The sequence below is a fragment of the Alternaria atra genome (assembly GCF_907166805.1).
Source record: "Alternaria atra isolate CS162 genome assembly, contig: 22, whole genome shotgun sequence".
In the NCBI taxonomy this organism is placed as follows: Eukaryota; Fungi; Ascomycota; class Dothideomycetes; order Pleosporales; family Pleosporaceae; genus Alternaria; species Alternaria atra.
This window is the reverse complement of record NW_025091320.1, coordinates 779,223-795,562: the sequence shown is the minus strand read 5'-3', so window position 1 is coordinate 795,562 and position 16,340 is coordinate 779,223. Positions and strand designations below refer to the sequence as shown.

Below are 16,340 nucleotides of genomic sequence, written 5' to 3'. Positions count from 1 at the left end.
GCGACAGCGTTCTCGATGCCATCTCTGCCGTCAAGATGTGCTCGTGGATGTACGCTGAGCTTGATGTTGAGTGCTGGGTCAATAAGAGCTGAAACTCCTGAGAAGCTCAAGGCCCCTACCAGACTGATCAATGTCCACTGCATGTTAGTCTTTCAGAACGAAATGACAAGGTACCAGGCCAAACTGAAATACCCAGCGAGCAAACCCAGGTATTAATCAGACTTCCACATGGCTTCCCGGAAGCTAGGGAAGGTAATCCAGGCGCGAAGGAGTCACTGGCGTACTCGATATAGCAGATGGGCTCACGGAATACTTGGCTAAGTGCAAATGAGGCTCTTTCGAGCCTATAAAATATGCAATAGACCAATGGAAAGACTCTTCCAAGCCTGTTGTGCAGATTGAAACTGTAACATTTGATGGTCGCACAAGTCTTTTGGGTATCCACGTTATTGCCAATATGGAGGTCAACCGATGGGTATCGTTGTGGGGCCTCTTGCGGCTGCATGTGTTCAAAAGGATGAGGAGACGCTTTCCAGTGGCAGTAAGAAACGATTGAAGCATCATAAACTTGGAACACAGTGATATGATCGACGCATCGCAGCCTCGATCGTGGGTTTGCTGCCATCCTACAATTCCATACGGTGGTACTCATGATTTACGCAAGTTGATGCTCCATGAGACAAACCGAGTGGTGAAGTGGGGCATCTCAAACAGGCTCGGCACCTGTCCACGTGTATACCGTAGAATTAGAAGCCTTATTTGGAAGTCGAAAAAGGCTAAATGTGAATTGCCGGAAATACCGAACGAAGGCCGGGGTTACGATAGTGACAACATGGCAATGTCGGGAAGTGTCTTGCGAAGGTTTCTGGGAAACATGAGGAGTACTGCTCGATGCAAGGTACCATCTATTGTGGGGTTGCGTTACCGGGTAAGTTGGCTCTCTTCTAGAAACTAAGATTAGCCGCTGTAGGCCACGTCGCGCGAGTTTGTCTGCTGACAAGCTTCACTAAAGCGCAATGTATCCATCGTGTATACGGTACAAACCAATCACCCATGCGTTTTGGGCATCCGAGTGTAACATGTGACGTAAGGAGAGCAGGAAGGAAGCGAAGCGCGGTGTCCTAACGCGACCATGACGCGCTGACCTACATGAGATGGACATACCCAGCCACCCGAGCATCTACCAACGAAACCACAAGAAGAATGCTAGGAAAACTTTGGTAGACACGTCAGAGGTTGAACATTATAGTTAAGGGCATCACGCCCTCAATCCTTCCATGAGAGCACCTTCCTCTCTCTTCCCCACAGCCTGGAAGACAGCTCCCTCCCCACCAATATCCAATCCCTTCTCCGCCCTCTCATACGCCTCATCACTCCTGTCCAGGAGGATTTCCAATTCCTCCTTCCGCAATACTTTGCCGCTCTCTGTGCCTTCGACGTCAAACTTCTCTCCGTCGCTCCTTCTAAGAAGTTTCTGCAATTCCTCAACCTCTTGCTCCTTATCATTGCCCCGTGTTCCACCCCGGTCATTGCGTACGCCGCCTTTTCGGATAACAAGTTTCTCAAGCCGACGCTTCGCTTCTGCGGATTCGAGGAGTTTCTGCTCAACGGTATTGCGTGTCGCGAAACGGTAGACGATAACGTTTCGCGTTTGACCGATACGATGCGCGCGATCCATCGCTTGTAGATCTTGCTGAGGGTTCCAATCGCTATCAAATAAAATGACTGTATCTGCAGCCGCGAGGTTGATGCCTTGGCCACCGGCGCGAGTCGAGAGGATGAAAATATCGGCAGCTTCCTTCGTAGACGATGGTTTGTTGAAGGCTAAGATCTGGTCCTGACGATCTGTTTGTGCAACTGAACCATCGATACGGGCATAGTTCCAGGACCGCAGGTCGAGGTAATGACCGAGAAGATCCAAGGTAGTAGTAAACTGGGAAAAGATCAGAACCTTGTGGCCGCGGCGTATCAGTTCGGGTAGAAGTGAGTCGAGTAGAAGCATCTTGCCAGATGTTGTTACGAGTGTCTCATCCGGCTCAGTCTCTGACGCGAAGGTTTCAGCGCCATCCGTATCCGCCTTAATGAAAGGATTGAAAAAGTTGTACGGCGAGTTACAACATAATCGAAGCTGCATGATGGGGTTACCAAGTTTTTTCTGCATGAGCTGACGTTTTGCGATTTCGAACGTTGCAGCTCGTATCTTCTCGTCCTCAGCATCGGAGCTCAACTCTGCCTCCTCTTCCTCAGATTCTTCTTTGTCCAGTCCATCGAAATACTCATCATCACTCACTTCTTCGTAGTTCTTCTTTGACCTGCCCCGGCTTCTCGTTGAGGCGACAGACGCGGGCGTGCCTGCACGAGACGTCTTCGTGCTCTTGTTGGGTGTTGCCCTACTACTTAAAGCTTTACGCTTAAGACCGCCGTTGTTACTGCGAATACTCAAAGGCGTTCCTGCTCGGCTGCTGAGTCCAATACTCAGCCTTTCCACAGCCTTCTCTTCGAGATAGGATCGACTGGTGCCATCAAGGATCGCCTGATACAGCTCACGTTGCATCGAGGTCAATGGCGCGTACAATACGTACTCGCGTTTCTTGGGCATTAAGCTCTCAACGTCCGTCTTGACTCGCCGCAACAGGAATGGCTTCAGTACCGCATGTAGTGACTTCACCAGGTATTGCTGTCGCTCTTCCGACAGTAATTGTTCGAAGCTCGACTTGTCTTTAAGCCCAGAAAAATCGAACCAGCTCTCAAAGGTTGATAATTTGTCGAACACCGTCGGTAGGAGGAAATGTAGCAACGACCACAGCTCTACGAGATTGTTTTGAAGTGGTGTACCAGTGATAAGCAGACGGTTCGCAGATTGGAACTGTTGTAGTTCACGGATCAGCCGACAGTCAAGGTTCTTGATGCGATGCCCTTCATCAATGATGATGAACTGCCAGCCAAAACTCGTAAGGTATTTGCGATCGTTCATGCATATTTCGTAGCTGGTGACCATGATAGGAAAGTCAGCGGTACCCGGGTTTCGTAGCCTGGTTTTGCGCAGTCTTTCGCGCTCCTTCTTATTACCGTGGTATAGCATGACCGGCATGCTGGGCGTCCACTTCTCAAACTCTGCAACCCAATTACTTGTGGTGCTAAGCGGCGCAGCAATCAAGAAGGGTCCATACGACTTGTTCTCCCATAAATGTGCGAGCATGGCTATTGTCTGGATGGTCTTGCCCAGACCCATCTCATCCGCCAGAATGCCATTGATGCCGTTGTTGTAGAGTGATACCATCCACTCGAGTCCTTCGAGTTGGTATGATCTCATGGTGCCGCCAGTGACTAGTTTCGGTTGCCGTGCAGATTTGAGGTCTGTCATGCCAATGTCACTTGTTTTTACATTGTCCTTGCCTTCCTCGGCTGCCTCTTTCAACGCTGTTCCTACATCGTGGTTGCCTGCCTTCTTCTCTAGGTCTTCCTTGCTGAAATAGCTCGAAATGTCGGAGGTCTGCTTCTTCGGTCTCCCACGACCCTTGGTGTCCGATTTCTTCGGCCTTCCCGGACGTTTCTTCGGTGTCGCATCCTCGTCTTCTTCTTTCTTTGCCGTTGTCGTACCGTTGGCCGCAGATCCACGTGTGGCTCTTCGCTGTGATGCCGCTGCCGTTGTGTCAGCAGTCTTTTCGCGCTTCGAGGTTTCGCCGTTGGTTTTCTCGTCTTCCGCGTGTTCTTGTTCTTCCTGCTGCTGCATCTGCGCAAGCATGACTGATGCGTACAGCTGCAATATTTGTCAGCGACTATTTACCACCATACAACACACTATTCAGGTGAACGAACTGACCTTGCTCTTGTTCATCAAGAACTCCAATTGCTGGAACTTCTTGTCCAGAACCTCCCTGCCGCTCTTGATGTCTTCCTGTCTCTCCTTCTCAAGTTTTGCCTCACGTTTCGCGTCATCCTTTTCGCGTTGCGTCCTCATGCGCTGTTCTTCTTGCTGCATCGACTTTGGCACGCTCTCTGTCTCCATGTCGGCCGGTGGTGGCGATGACGCAGGGGTGGAATGCGATGCAGACATTGCGCCCGTAACACGAGAAACAGTCATGTCGCGTATAGTTCAAGATATTATGAAAAGATAGGCCCAATGTGTGAAAGATGGTATTGAATGTATCGCCAGGGGCAGATGGCAATGACCGCATGCAGTGGAACGCGGTCGCGATGAAAGGCGACGACGCGCTAAGCGAAGAATCGATGACGATTGTCGCGACGCGCGATCACGCCTGAACTTTAATTACTCCCCATCCCAATATGCTTGGTTTCGCGTCACGCCTTTGTTTGCAGCATAGCGCCACACGATTGCACTCTCTAGCGTACATGCAGATACTCTATCAGAGCCTCAAGCGATAGAATACAGCATCGTTCGGGTTCTCGTAGTAGCTGTCAACCTCTTCAAATCCATACCCCTCATACACCCTTCTCGCAGTCTTCATGCTTCGTAGCGTATCAAGCAGCATCTCCTTATAACCCAGCTTCCTTGCATGTGAGAGAGCGATTCCCATCAACGGCTTGCTGAGACCCAGACCCCGCGTTTCTGGTGCGAGATATAGCCGCTTAAGCTCGCACGTTTTAGTGGGCGGTGATGTTGAATGTGCTAGCAAAGTCGCAGATTCAACTGTAGTGGGTGTAGCGAAGAATGGTCGGATAGCTATGCATCCTACGGCCTGCTCGTTCTTTCTCGTAGTGCTGAAGCCGGCCTTCTTGCCATGAGTCGGCATTGCCCTGCCATCCTCCGATGCGGGATCTTCATTCACTGCAGAGGAGCAAAGTAGCCAAACCGCCCCTCCTTTCTCCGCTGAGTACTTGCCAGGTAATTCAGCCAATTCGTGGTCGAAATTTTGGAAATCGAGGCTAATGGGCAATGACTGTGCGTACGCCTTGAACAGCTGCCCCACCACCTCCTTGTCGTCTGGGAATTCGGCATCGCGGATTTGGATGTTTGAAAGCTCCGACATATCAAATTGCGTGTGAGGTCTTGAATTGTTGGTGGAAAATGTGGGCTTTGGGCATGAAATCAAGATCGCAAATATAGTCGTAAGGTTGAAAGTCCTGCAACGTGGTCGTACTCAGTTCAAAAGTAGACTTGCCTTCGATGTCTTTCTCGAAGGGCGCAGTTCTAGCCTGTACTAGTTTAATCTCTATCCCCACAATTATATTGGGTAATATTGATGTTCTCGTAGTTCTGGCAAGGGTGGAGCATCCTCTGCAAGTTTTTGCCCGTGTCTGTTCCAGACCAAACCACGCTTCCACCCTGTCTACCGTCATTGTATATACATTTTTTCTGACCGTTCTTCCATCCAATCACGTGGTCTTATGGTCTAGTGGTATGATTCTCGCTTAGTACGTCTTCTCAAAGATCACATCTCCAGTTCTCAACATCTAACAAATCATCAGGGGTAAACCCAAGCACAGCTTGCGAGAGGCCCCGCGTTCGAGTCGCGGTAAGACCCACATTCTTTTTGGCAGTTCTAGCGACCAAGGGTCCTAAAACTGCTCTCTTTTTGCCCGAGCAGCATAGAGGATACAAGTAGTTTGCTCTTTTGTGATGTGGCTTGATCGTATGGTCTTTCTCACACGACTAATAGGTCTCGCCGGGAGTGTTGTGTTGACTCTGACCACCAAACTGTATCTTAGCCGCTTCCGCTGCGCTTCGCACACAAGGCAAAACCTAAAAGAGTGTACATAAACCTTCTACTATCCTGTAGTTTGCAATTGTATATGAGAAGAGCATAAAACATGTAGTATTAATGTCGACCTCTAGCTTATTTGTTTATATAAATAATATTTACATGAGTACTACTGTAAGCTACAGGTAGTAGAAGACATAGGTACGCCTGTTAAGCTCATTTCTTGCATGGGTGTGCGCATACGAGAGGTAATTCGCCTCGTCAGTACCTGGCCAGCTAAGCGCTTCACAGCCTCTGACAACATGCTCTTCCACCTCCACTCTATCTTCCGGACCACCCGCACTCTTTGAAAGTTCGTGCGCATTCGTGCGCATACCTAGGTATTTGCATACTCTCAAGTGTCGACGTGCCTTCTTGCTACCTGCTTCACCATTTCTCCACAGTACCCCTCGTACAATGACTATGCGGCCTGCAACACCCTCCGACGAGCCCGCCATGGCATCCCTCCTGGCCAAAGCATTCTTTGACGAGTCGCTCTTTGGCCAGGTTATGCATCCATACCGCGACCAGTACCCAGATGATGTCAAGATATTCTGGTCAGAATACCTGCGGAAACACTGGAAGATACCTAACGAAAGGCTGTTTGTCGGAACGACGACGGTAGATGGAGCAGAGAAAGTTGCCGGCGTGGCTATTTGGCGCCGAGACGGTGACGACGATAGGAAGCGTAGAGTGGAGAGCGAGTGGGTTGATGTCGGCAAGTGCCATTGTTACTCTCCCAAATCAAACAGGTATACTAACTGCTCTACAGGTACAGATGCCTTTCAGCCCCTTCCTTCAACTCAAAATCGCGCTCTGGACCCCAGTAAGCGGAATCTGTTGGATGAGTCGTTTCCCTACTTCAAGCATCACTGGGGAGGTAACCGCAAAAACAACTGGTATCTCGACCTATGTGGTGTTCATCCAGACTATGCCGGCAAGAGGCTCGGACAAGCACTGGTCGGTTGGGGACTCGATCGCGCAAGAGAAGAGGGTGTCCATGCAAGTGTCACAGCTAGTAAAGGAACCGACCGATTCTATTTACGATGTGGGTTCGAAGAGGTAGTAGGAAATTGTACGCAAGGAGTAGGCAATCCGATGAACAAGGCCGGGGTTGAAGGTGGTGATGTACTGTTCATGTTTCCCAAACGGAAGCAGTAGAATGTAGGCGCGCAAGGACAAGACCGCTCCAAGCATCAGTCAACATCGCATAGCGTCTTCCGGCGCGTTCATGTTAGAATGTCAGGCATTGCATCACGACGCGTCGCGGTATTACCAAGCCTCTTCTCGGTCCGACATATGGACGCATTACTCGCTAGTGAAGCGACCAACCTCATCGACCAATCAACAGGACCGCCAAATCGTACCGAATAATCTCCCGGTGCTTTTGCGGGGAAGTACTTGCGCGCTTTCTTACCATCGTCGTCATTGTGCGGGTAAGCATGAGTAAGTTGAATCTTACTACAGCAATAAAGAATGGCACCGCATGTTGATATCCTCCGGAAGTACCTCATTCATCTGAGCATTCTGCAGCCATGAAACGCTCATCACCCGTTCTGGTGTCTCTCGCAGCACTAACAACAAGCCATATTATCCCTCGTCAAGAGACCATCGACTACAATGCAGCTCCGCCAAATCTCTCCACTCTAGCCAATTCGACTCTCTTCGACACATGGCGGCCAAAAGCACATGTTCTTCCAGCATTTGGACAAATCGGAGATCCATGTATGCACTATACCGACCCCGAAACCGGTCTCTTTCACGTTGGATACCTACATCTGGGTGCATCAGGCGCTACTACGGACGACTTGGTTACTTACAGCGATGTAAACCCCAACTCCGAGCCGTTCATTCGTGCAGGTGGTATCAATGACCCTGTCGCTGTCTTTGACGGTAGTGTAATTGAAAGAGGAGTCAATGGCACACCAACTTTGTTGTACACCAGCGTCAGCTACCTACCTATCCAATGGACGGTCCGGTATACTAAAGGAAGCGAGACACAATCGCTCGCCTTCGCTCAAGACGGTGGAAGCAACTTCACAAAAGCAGAGTTTGGTCCAGTCATCCCTAGCCCCCCATTTGCTGTCAATGTCACGGGGTTCCGCGATCCATTCGTGTTCCAGAACTCACAAGTTGATGGTTTGTTGAACAAGCGGAATGGAACTTGGTATACAGTCATCTCCGGCGGCGTACATGGCAAAGGCCCAAGCCTCTTTTTGTACGCTCAATATGACGATGAAGATGCGGATCTGTTCCAGACCTGGGAGTACTTGGGCGAATGGTGGCATGAAGCGGCAAACTCGACATGGTCAGATGAGGGTTGGGCTGGACGCTGGGGCTTCAACTTCGAGGTCGCCAACTACTTTGCCCTGGACGAGCAAGGTGCTAACGAAGAAGGCGAAATCTTCGCCACAATCGGTGCAGAATGGAGCTACGAGCCTATTGTACCCCAAGTCTCAGACAACAGAGAGATGCTTTGGGTCGCCGGAAAGCAAGAAGTCGTTGACGGTCAACTGAAGTTCGAGCCTACGATGTCTGGACGACTCGATGCCGGGCGCTCGGCTTACGCAGCGGCGGGCAAAGTTTTACCTGCGAATTCACAAGCTAGCCGAGCAAGTGGCGCACCCGACCGTTTCATCACATACCTCTGGTTAACAGGCGACTTCTACGGAACCTTGACCGACGAATTCCCAACTCCACAGCAAAACTGGACAGGATCGCTGCTCCTGCCGCGTGAACTAAGCGTTGGCCACCTCAATGTCGTTGACAACAAACTCTCCCGGGAGAAGGGCGCATGGAGGGTAGACCAGGAACACGACAACGGAACAGTCACCCTAGCAACTCTCCACCAAAAGATCGCCCGAGAGCCATATGCCGCATTTCAAGACAATGCCACCAACGTCATAACGCAAACTGGTGGACCCATGGTGAACGTGACGAAATTCAACGAAAGCCCAAAGTCAAAGCACTACATGCTCAAAGCCTCCATCACCTTCCCCTCGCGCTCCGACTTCCTACGAGCGGGCTTCACTATCCTTTCCGGTTCTCAGGAATCCACCAACATTTTTTATCAGTTCGGTAATGAGAGCCTCATCATCGATCGTTCAAACTCTTCTGCTGCAGCGCAGACTACGGATGGTTTCCTCACTGAGACCGAGACGGGCAAGTTCCGCTTGTTCGATGTTGCAGACGGATATGGAAATGAGACCAAGGTTGAGACTTTGGAACTGACAATCGTGGTAGACGGCGGTGTTGTTGAGGTGCACGCGAATGACCGATTCGCGATAAGTACTTGGGTGAGGAGCTGGTATGAGGATAGCAGAGACATCAATTTTTATGTCGAGGGTGGCGGTGCTACGTTTAGCGATGTGACGATTTACGAGGGCCTGGTTGATGCTTGGCCGGAGCGGAACTAGACGGTAGTAGCCATGATGGAAGTGTTAGTTCGTGATATGTACATCAAGAGTTCCTTAATCAATACGGATAGTAGTCTACTCTTTCCAACTAAACATCCTAATCGGATTCTAGATTATAGTGCATTCCTGTTGATGTACTCTACTGGTCCAACGTACACCTTGCGTCCTTGGATAATAAAGTAAACCAAAGAAAATAATACAACAATACCGTAAATAAGCACATTCCAGTTCATCAACTCAGGTGTCGGAGATCGAAACGTGGGGAAGAAGGCAAACAGCAGCACCACACAGAGATACAAAACAGAAATTCCGTTTACCCAGATACCGGCCATTCCAAGCTGAAATGACAAGGAAGCAAAGTCTCATTCCTCCAACACCTGAGGAACATACATGAAATAGAGATGATGTAGGAAGACAACAACGCGCAGGTACCGAGTGAAGCGATACTATTAAACGCCACGGTACTACCGATATTGATCAAGGAGAGAAGAATTGAAACAGCAAATGATATGATGACGGAGTTGAGTGGTATGTCCCAACCGGGTCGCACTCGCGAAAAGAAAGAGCCAAATGGGACACCATGATCGCGTGCGAAAGCGAACAACTGTCTCGAACATGTTGCAACATTATTAACGCATCCAATCACCGCCATGACTACAGTGATAGAGGCGAGGACAGTGGCACTGGTAGTCGATTGGGTCGCGTTGTATATGATCTGAATACGTGGTTGGCCAGTCGGAGTCGAAAGCACGCCCTCGACGTCTCCAAGACAGATGCAGAAGGTAATGAGCATTATGAAACCTAGACTGCTGTTCACAACTTCTGTCCATATCATGGCTCTTGGGAGTATTTTAGATGCGTCCTGAAGCTCCTCACTCATGTGCATTGCTGGGTCCGATCCAAGTAACAAAAATATGGGAGCGAGTTGACCGACTAGACAAGATAAGCCTATGTTGCCCCATCCGGCATTATCCTGGAATGACCGGAATACCTGGTTGGGAGGACTGCGTGGTCCGAGAACCCACATGGTAATGAAGATGGCGATGAAGCCAAAGATGTGGAGGATTAGCACCGTGCCTTCGACAAGAGGAAGCTTACGTGCAAGAAGCGTGTTGAAAAGAATGGCGAAGCTTGCGACTGCAATGATGAGGAGTGTACCGTGCCAGCGCTCCGGGATGTAGGCGTTGTTGTTGAGAATGATCAAGCCTTGGATCTGACCGCCTGCTAAGAAAGCAATGGATGCGATACCAGTCTGCCATCCGAGAACGCAGAGCCAGCCTGATGTTATTGTCAGGCTACTAAACGCTTATCTATTCTGTCGGGTTTAATACTGACCAACAACGTAACTCAAGAATCTCTGGTGCTCTGGTGGTGCAAACTCAGAGACCCAGTGGTACTGGCCGCCTGACGTAGGGGCCATGGAAGCCATCTCAGCCATTGATGTGATAACAAAGCCCATACCAACCGCAGTGCCGAGGAAGACAAAACTCGCACCACCGGTACCGCCGTTTGGTCAACGGTATGATTAAAGTGTTATCATCCATCAGTCTGTAGTCGTCACACATCAATACACGTCCTCACGTTAGCACGGTCTCCCATGTAGCCATCAAGATCATAGAGTATCCAAAGATGGAAACGAAACGAAAGTTTCTGCGTAGTTCTTGCGTTTTGCCCATCCGATGCATGTCTTTCTGATCTTCTGATGTCCCTATCTTCTCAGATGTGGAAGTAATATTGTGCGACTCGCTGTCGCGAAGTTGCACATTAGTGCTGGTTTTGATTGTGGTCATGTTGTCGCAGGTTGGTGTATCGAGGGCGCGAATATGTGGAAACATGGGCGAATTCGATGACGCTCTACATGAATGAGAGCGCTTGAATAGTCGACGGTGAGAAGCATGTGGAAACCCAAGAGATGTTGCAATGAGAATGCCTTCAAGGATGATTCTGACCAGACGCGAATTTACCCTGAGCATGCAGCAAGTGGTGCCCTCAAACCAGGGTATTGCATATTGCATGTACGGCCAGACTGCTCTTGGCTACACGCACGCGTGCCTGATTTGATCTCCTATCAGTGTAGGCATGTACGACGGTTGAGACACTTTAAGAGGAAGCTAGCCAAAAAACCAGTGGGTCTCGCTATGCGGTCAATTGCGAGCTGCGATCGTTGCCATGCATGGATGGCGAAGCGAGAACTGCCACAGGGCTCCAGGCTGTCAAGATACCATGACAGCCTCGCATGTTCAACCCTGCGTCGCGTGACTAGTCGTGGTGTATGGCGAAGTAACGGAGCTAGAGACGCGTAGTCTGCTGTCTGGTTCCGCGAGGCCCCAATTCGGCCGCTGACTTGTGTAATCCAGACGACTATAGATGCTTCTGTTTCGAGCTCAATGAGAGAACAAGCAGAGTAGTGCAATTCAACATGTCTTTGTTTTTGTGAAAAGGGTAAGGTGGGTGGCGGGGAAGGTTACGTCAGCGCTGTCGGGCACCTCCTTCTGGCTAGCACTGCCGCGGTCGAGCAGGCGCGGTGGCGCGCTCTCATTCGTATGGTCGACTGTACTCGACCATACCAAACTCGCCATGAAGTGTATTTTGTCGAGTCAGACAGTATCTATACCTTCTTCTCTGCAGTGGCTCAGTCGATTGTTATCGAGGTTGCAAAATCTGATCGGGCCCCCAACTCCCTAGTCAAGCGTGTTGCTGCCTGCGCCTGCGCCTGCCCCCAGACGCGCCTTTACAAATCCGCACTACCGTGTCACCATTCACTGTGCCAGAAACAATTCCTTCGGCCCGGATCTACGCAAACCTCGTCATTACGCGTTCCGCTCCCACAACCGCACGCCCAACTTCATCACCCAATACCACACTGCAACCCCCACCAACCGCTCACATATAATGACCATGGCAACAGTCCGCGAAGAGAAGACCCTCTCTGACCTCCCGAATGGCCATATGCGCAACCAACATGAATACTCGTATCGCCTGCCCACAGCCCCCCGCATCGTGGTTCCTCCGCCTACGCTCACGACCGACATGCCCGGCCTGTCTCTTGGTGGCGCACCTGGAGGAGATGTAGACATGGGTTTCTTAAACGAGCTGGACCTCGAGGATATCATACAAAAGAACACACTGCTAGAGTGGGCATATGAGCGGCGGAGACAGGCACAAATGATATTGCCCTGGCTCTATCTCGGACCAATGGTCGCAGCTAGAGACAAGGACTTCTTAGAGCACGAGGGCATCACCATGGTGCTGGCTATCCGCTCGCAGGCCAACAGCATGACGGGCGCAATGCAAGCGGCTACGCAGGTTTGCATGGAGGTAGCCAGCATAGAGTCTCCCAACTTTTATAGCCTTACAGCTAAGTTCCCGAACGCATCGAGGCTTATCAATTCCCACGTCGCGCGGGTACGACAACACAGCTTGGAGACAACAGGAAAGGCCACTCTCGGCAAAGTTCTGGTCTTCTGCGAATCAGGGAATGAGAAATCAGCTGCAGTGGTCGCAGCCTACCTGATGCAGACGCTCAACAGCATTGACCACATCAAGGCTATGCAGGTCTGCCAAGCGCAGCGCTTTTGCGTCAACTTTGACGACGTCTTGAAGAACATCTTGCGCTCATACTGGGACATACTCTGTGCACGACGCTCTATTGCCGCCTCTTGTGCGCAGACGCCACAGCAAAATGGTCTCGGTAACGGCTATGCACAGCCTGGATCACTCTCAGTTTCTTCCTCGTCAACCAAGCAAAAGCGGGGTATTGAAGATACACGAGACGGTGATGATGATACAAACATGGAGGGCGGTATGGATGCGTCGGATATGCTCCGTTTTACGGGGCGCGATGTTACACCTTTCCAAGACCGCTAGGCGGAGTCTCCTGATAGTTGGCGATTTCATTGATTTTGTATCAGGCGTTTACTAGCATTATACCCTGCATGGTCCGAGGCGTTATCTAGCGATGCCTTGCATCTGAAGGCTTGCTTATACCCATAGCATCGCTAGGGGCTCTCACAGAATGAGCAAGCACATGGCTACCCGCAATATTTGGCAGTGGCAACAACTGGACCTGTTCCTTCTCGGACATCTTATTCTAGGTGATTGGGCTATAACCTATAAGACGAGCTTCTTCACATCTCAATAACGGCAGGAAATTGCTGCTACGCTTAGTGGCTACCTTATCGCTAAGACACACATTACTCGCCCGTGGCACTTGCAACATTACTGCTGCCTTAGTGGTCGCTGACCTTCACTCCGACTTCTTAAAGGTCGCTGTTGCACACTAAACGCACGGTAGTTACGATGCGGTGCCTCCGAAATCTAACAGATTGCGGATACTGTCTTTCTTATGGACCTCACACACCAGTGACCCGCAATCTTTCTCGTTTATTACGAATCAAACAGTATCAGTACCCAATCATCGCTTACACCATTACGATCCTAAGAGATGCCATACTCGCTCCGACCCGAGGCCAAGTTGAAGCGACCCGCACGGTACAATGAGACGGGCGACCTAGATTTCAGTGATTCACCAGAACCAAAGTCTGGAAACCGAGACTCGGTCATCGATTTAGATGAGTTTTCCCTCTCAAATACTTTGACCGCAGACCCGAGCACGCCTGAGCCTTCCTCTTTCACCACAGACGCGCTTCACCTCTCACAAACCCCACCGTCAAAGATGGACATATCTGGCGTACCCCGCTCCTCGATTCCAAGTACAATTGGTATCCCGAACCCCCCAAAGTCTCGCAAGATGGCCAACGTCAAGTACGTTAAGAAACGTAGGCGCGAGGATACTCCGCCAGAAAGCAAACGAGCAAGGCGCACCAACAAGGCTGCTCAGCGCGTAGCAGCTTCCTTAGAGGATGAACCTTCGCCCGCCCTTTCCGCACCTAGACCATCAGCGTTTCCCTCGCTGGCGGGTAACGCCCCACCACTACCGTCGGCTACTGTGGAGTTCACCAAACATGGTCTGAGAGAGCTGATGGAGGCTATTGTCGACGAAGATGACGAACGCGTGAGAAAGATCAAACATCAGTTTGCAGTTGAGTATGAGGTGGGCACAGGCTTCTGGTACGAGGATTTGAGGAATAGCTGGCCTCCCAAAATGGAAGAACGTGCAGTATGTCACTTCCAACTTACACGTCTCCTATGGTGCTAATGATGTAGATGACGTTCGAAAATCTATGGCCGCCAATACGCCAGACCATCATCGAGCAGATTCAAGACGACTTCGCCCCGGGAACCTATTTCAGCTCTTTCTATCCAGTACGTCGTATTTTGGACATCACAGAAGAGAAACTTGATGAGATTATGGCTGAGAACGCCAAAGTTTGGGCCAACGACGAAATCCCGTCCTACTTCAAAAATTACAGGGAGCGGTACCCCAAAGCCATCATCGACCCCGATGAGCCGCCGCCTCAATGTGTCGTTGCAGCGATCATATTTCTGAAGCAGCATAGTCTTCCGGGTAGCTTATTGGGTGAGTGGCAGAAGTTGCCGGCAATTGAGGTATTCCGCAATCCTCATGAGTTTCACCTTCCCACCAAGAAAGTTAGTAATGAATTGTAGGAGTCAGTGGAGTCTACTCTGGGCTACATAGCAAAACCAGTAAAGTCTGTCGGTCTGGTTTGCATTCCTCACTCCAAACGTGAACATCCTCACACCCTCTCGCTGTACCAGGCTCTTGAGCTGGCATGGGATATCGAACAGGATGCTATGAAACAAGCCAACCGAAAGCAGCAAGATACCAACAAGCTGTCGCAGCTGTCTTGCCGTGTTTGCGGGCAGAAAGGCCACACGTGGCGGGACCTTGACGAGAATGGAGTGCACAAGGTGAGTGTCCCCATTCCCAGACTTGTTGCGAAGGAGCTTGAAAAGGTATCCTAAAGGTGTACACTCGTAGCATTTTGCAAGTATTGTATCAAGAAGTATGCCGAATACCTTTGAGGTACTTTTTTCGGCATTGGAGTACGACGTAGGAAAAAACAATCTCCTTTGTATTATTGAGATATGTAACAGGCTAGCTAACACTGTGACAAGTGCGCTCAGCGTCGGCAAGAAGTTACCCAACACAACACAGAACTCGAGAACCTCAGCGCGCAAGCATCCGACGAAATCGAAGCCATCACTCAACGAGACCTCACAATGAAAGCTGCCCCTCCAAACTCTACATGGTCAACGTTCAGTCCCATAGACGCCACTCCATATCTCGAAGCCTGGCAAGCAAACAGAGCAAACCCAAACATACACTTCCATCTCCGCCATCGGGCAGGTCCACCTGAAGATGGCCAAACCAAGTATATCAACCAGTTACAAAGAGGCAATGATTCGGACCCAATGTGGAGACGAAATCAATCCACAAGCCGCTGGTCAAGGCCGGCCGCCAGCATGTCCACTTCAGGTGTTTTTGGCAGATCAACAAACCCACCTAGACCACAAACTGCGCCCCCGACCTTAAACCCTCCCCTCTGGCCGAATACCCCCTACCTTGCTCAGCAGCAAGGAATCCCACTTCAACAGCCTGCAATACCCCACATCCCGAAGAAGCGTGGTCCGTACAAGAAGAAAGACGGCAAGGAAGGTCTGGATAGTACTCCGCCGCCAAACAGAGTGGTGGGACGAGATGGCATGGTCTTCTTGAGTAGTTCAAGACACGCACATGATGGGACTGAGTTGCAAAGACGGGTTGAGGTTGCAACGGTTGACACGGGATTGGTGACACCGCCGCTACAGCAGCAGAAGCCACTACCTTTGGCATCGACAGAAAGGGCTGTTGAGACACCTGCGATGGAGAGGCATGTGAGTACGAGAGCAAAGGTCGAGGCGACGCAACAGCCGCTGCTACCACCACCACCAGCAACAGCATTTTCTGAGACAGTTGCGGTATCTACAATAGAGAGCGATGTGGGTGTCAATGGCAATGTGGCTAGTGCTGCGATATTGCCTCCATATTCGTATCAGGTTTCTCTTACGCAGACGCCGGGACGTGTGCCGTTGTTCGAGAAGACGGGAGCGGGTGAGAAGTAGGCATAAGTCGGAGGAGATGATGAGGAGGTTCCAATGATGAATGTGGCGCCGTAGAAGAGAATGGTGTCACGGTCCAAGATTTTGGTCTTGGATTGCAAGATGCGACGACATCGTATCGTTGAGATATTGAACCGAGTATCTCTACTTGGTCATAATGCCTAATATTAATAATATCGTCACCAAGTAATATTTGCAT

General features: G+C 50.4%; 7 protein-coding genes across 7 annotated transcripts; 4 read left to right on the top strand and 3 right to left on the bottom strand.

The window, feature by feature from the left end:
* Positions 1-1,258: 1,258 nt before the first annotated feature.
* On the bottom strand, positions 1,259-4,009 carry ALTATR162_LOCUS3017 (uncharacterized protein; the record flags this gene model as incomplete). The annotated part of the gene is made up of 2 exons (XM_043310623.1): positions 1,259-3,760; positions 3,824-4,009. The coding sequence occupies 2 exons, from the start codon at positions 4,007-4,009 to the stop codon at positions 1,259-1,261; spliced, it is 2,688 nt and encodes an 895-aa protein (XP_043166558.1).
* A 358-nt stretch (positions 4,010-4,367) lies between these two features.
* Positions 4,368-4,991, bottom strand: ALTATR162_LOCUS3016 (uncharacterized protein; the record flags this gene model as incomplete). Its single annotated transcript, XM_043310622.1, has 1 exon — positions 4,368-4,991. The coding sequence occupies one exon, from the start codon at positions 4,989-4,991 to the stop codon at positions 4,368-4,370; it is 624 nt and encodes a 207-aa protein (XP_043166557.1).
* A 1,134-nt stretch (positions 4,992-6,125) lies between these two features.
* Positions 6,126-6,863, top strand: ALTATR162_LOCUS3015 (uncharacterized protein; the record flags this gene model as incomplete). The annotated part of the gene is made up of 2 exons (XM_043310621.1): positions 6,126-6,432; positions 6,475-6,863. 2 exons carry the CDS (start codon positions 6,126-6,128, stop codon positions 6,861-6,863), a joined length of 696 nt encoding a protein of 231 aa, XP_043166556.1.
* A 374-nt stretch (positions 6,864-7,237) lies between these two features.
* On the top strand, positions 7,238-9,118 carry ALTATR162_LOCUS3014 (uncharacterized protein; the record flags this gene model as incomplete). The annotated part of the gene is made up of 1 exon (XM_043310620.1): positions 7,238-9,118. The coding sequence occupies one exon, from the start codon at positions 7,238-7,240 to the stop codon at positions 9,116-9,118; it is 1,881 nt and encodes a 626-aa protein (XP_043166555.1).
* A 449-nt stretch (positions 9,119-9,567) lies between these two features.
* On the bottom strand, positions 9,568-10,547 carry ALTATR162_LOCUS3013 (uncharacterized protein; the record flags this gene model as incomplete). The annotated part of the gene is made up of 3 exons (XM_043310619.1): positions 9,568-9,582; positions 9,636-10,396; positions 10,454-10,547. The coding sequence occupies 3 exons, from the start codon at positions 10,545-10,547 to the stop codon at positions 9,568-9,570; spliced, it is 870 nt and encodes a 289-aa protein (XP_043166554.1).
* A 1,469-nt stretch (positions 10,548-12,016) lies between these two features.
* On the top strand, positions 12,017-12,985 carry ALTATR162_LOCUS3012 (uncharacterized protein; the record flags this gene model as incomplete). The annotated part of the gene is made up of 1 exon (XM_043310618.1): positions 12,017-12,985. One exon carries the CDS (start codon positions 12,017-12,019, stop codon positions 12,983-12,985), a length of 969 nt encoding a protein of 322 aa, XP_043166553.1.
* A 577-nt stretch (positions 12,986-13,562) lies between these two features.
* ALTATR162_LOCUS3011 (uncharacterized protein) lies at positions 13,563-16,144 on the top strand (the record flags this gene model as incomplete). The annotated part of the gene is made up of 4 exons (XM_043310617.1): positions 13,563-14,237; positions 14,285-14,672; positions 14,727-14,950; positions 15,158-16,144. 4 exons carry the CDS (start codon positions 13,563-13,565, stop codon positions 16,142-16,144), a joined length of 2,274 nt encoding a protein of 757 aa, XP_043166552.1.
* Between the last annotated feature and the right edge of the window lie 196 nt (positions 16,145-16,340).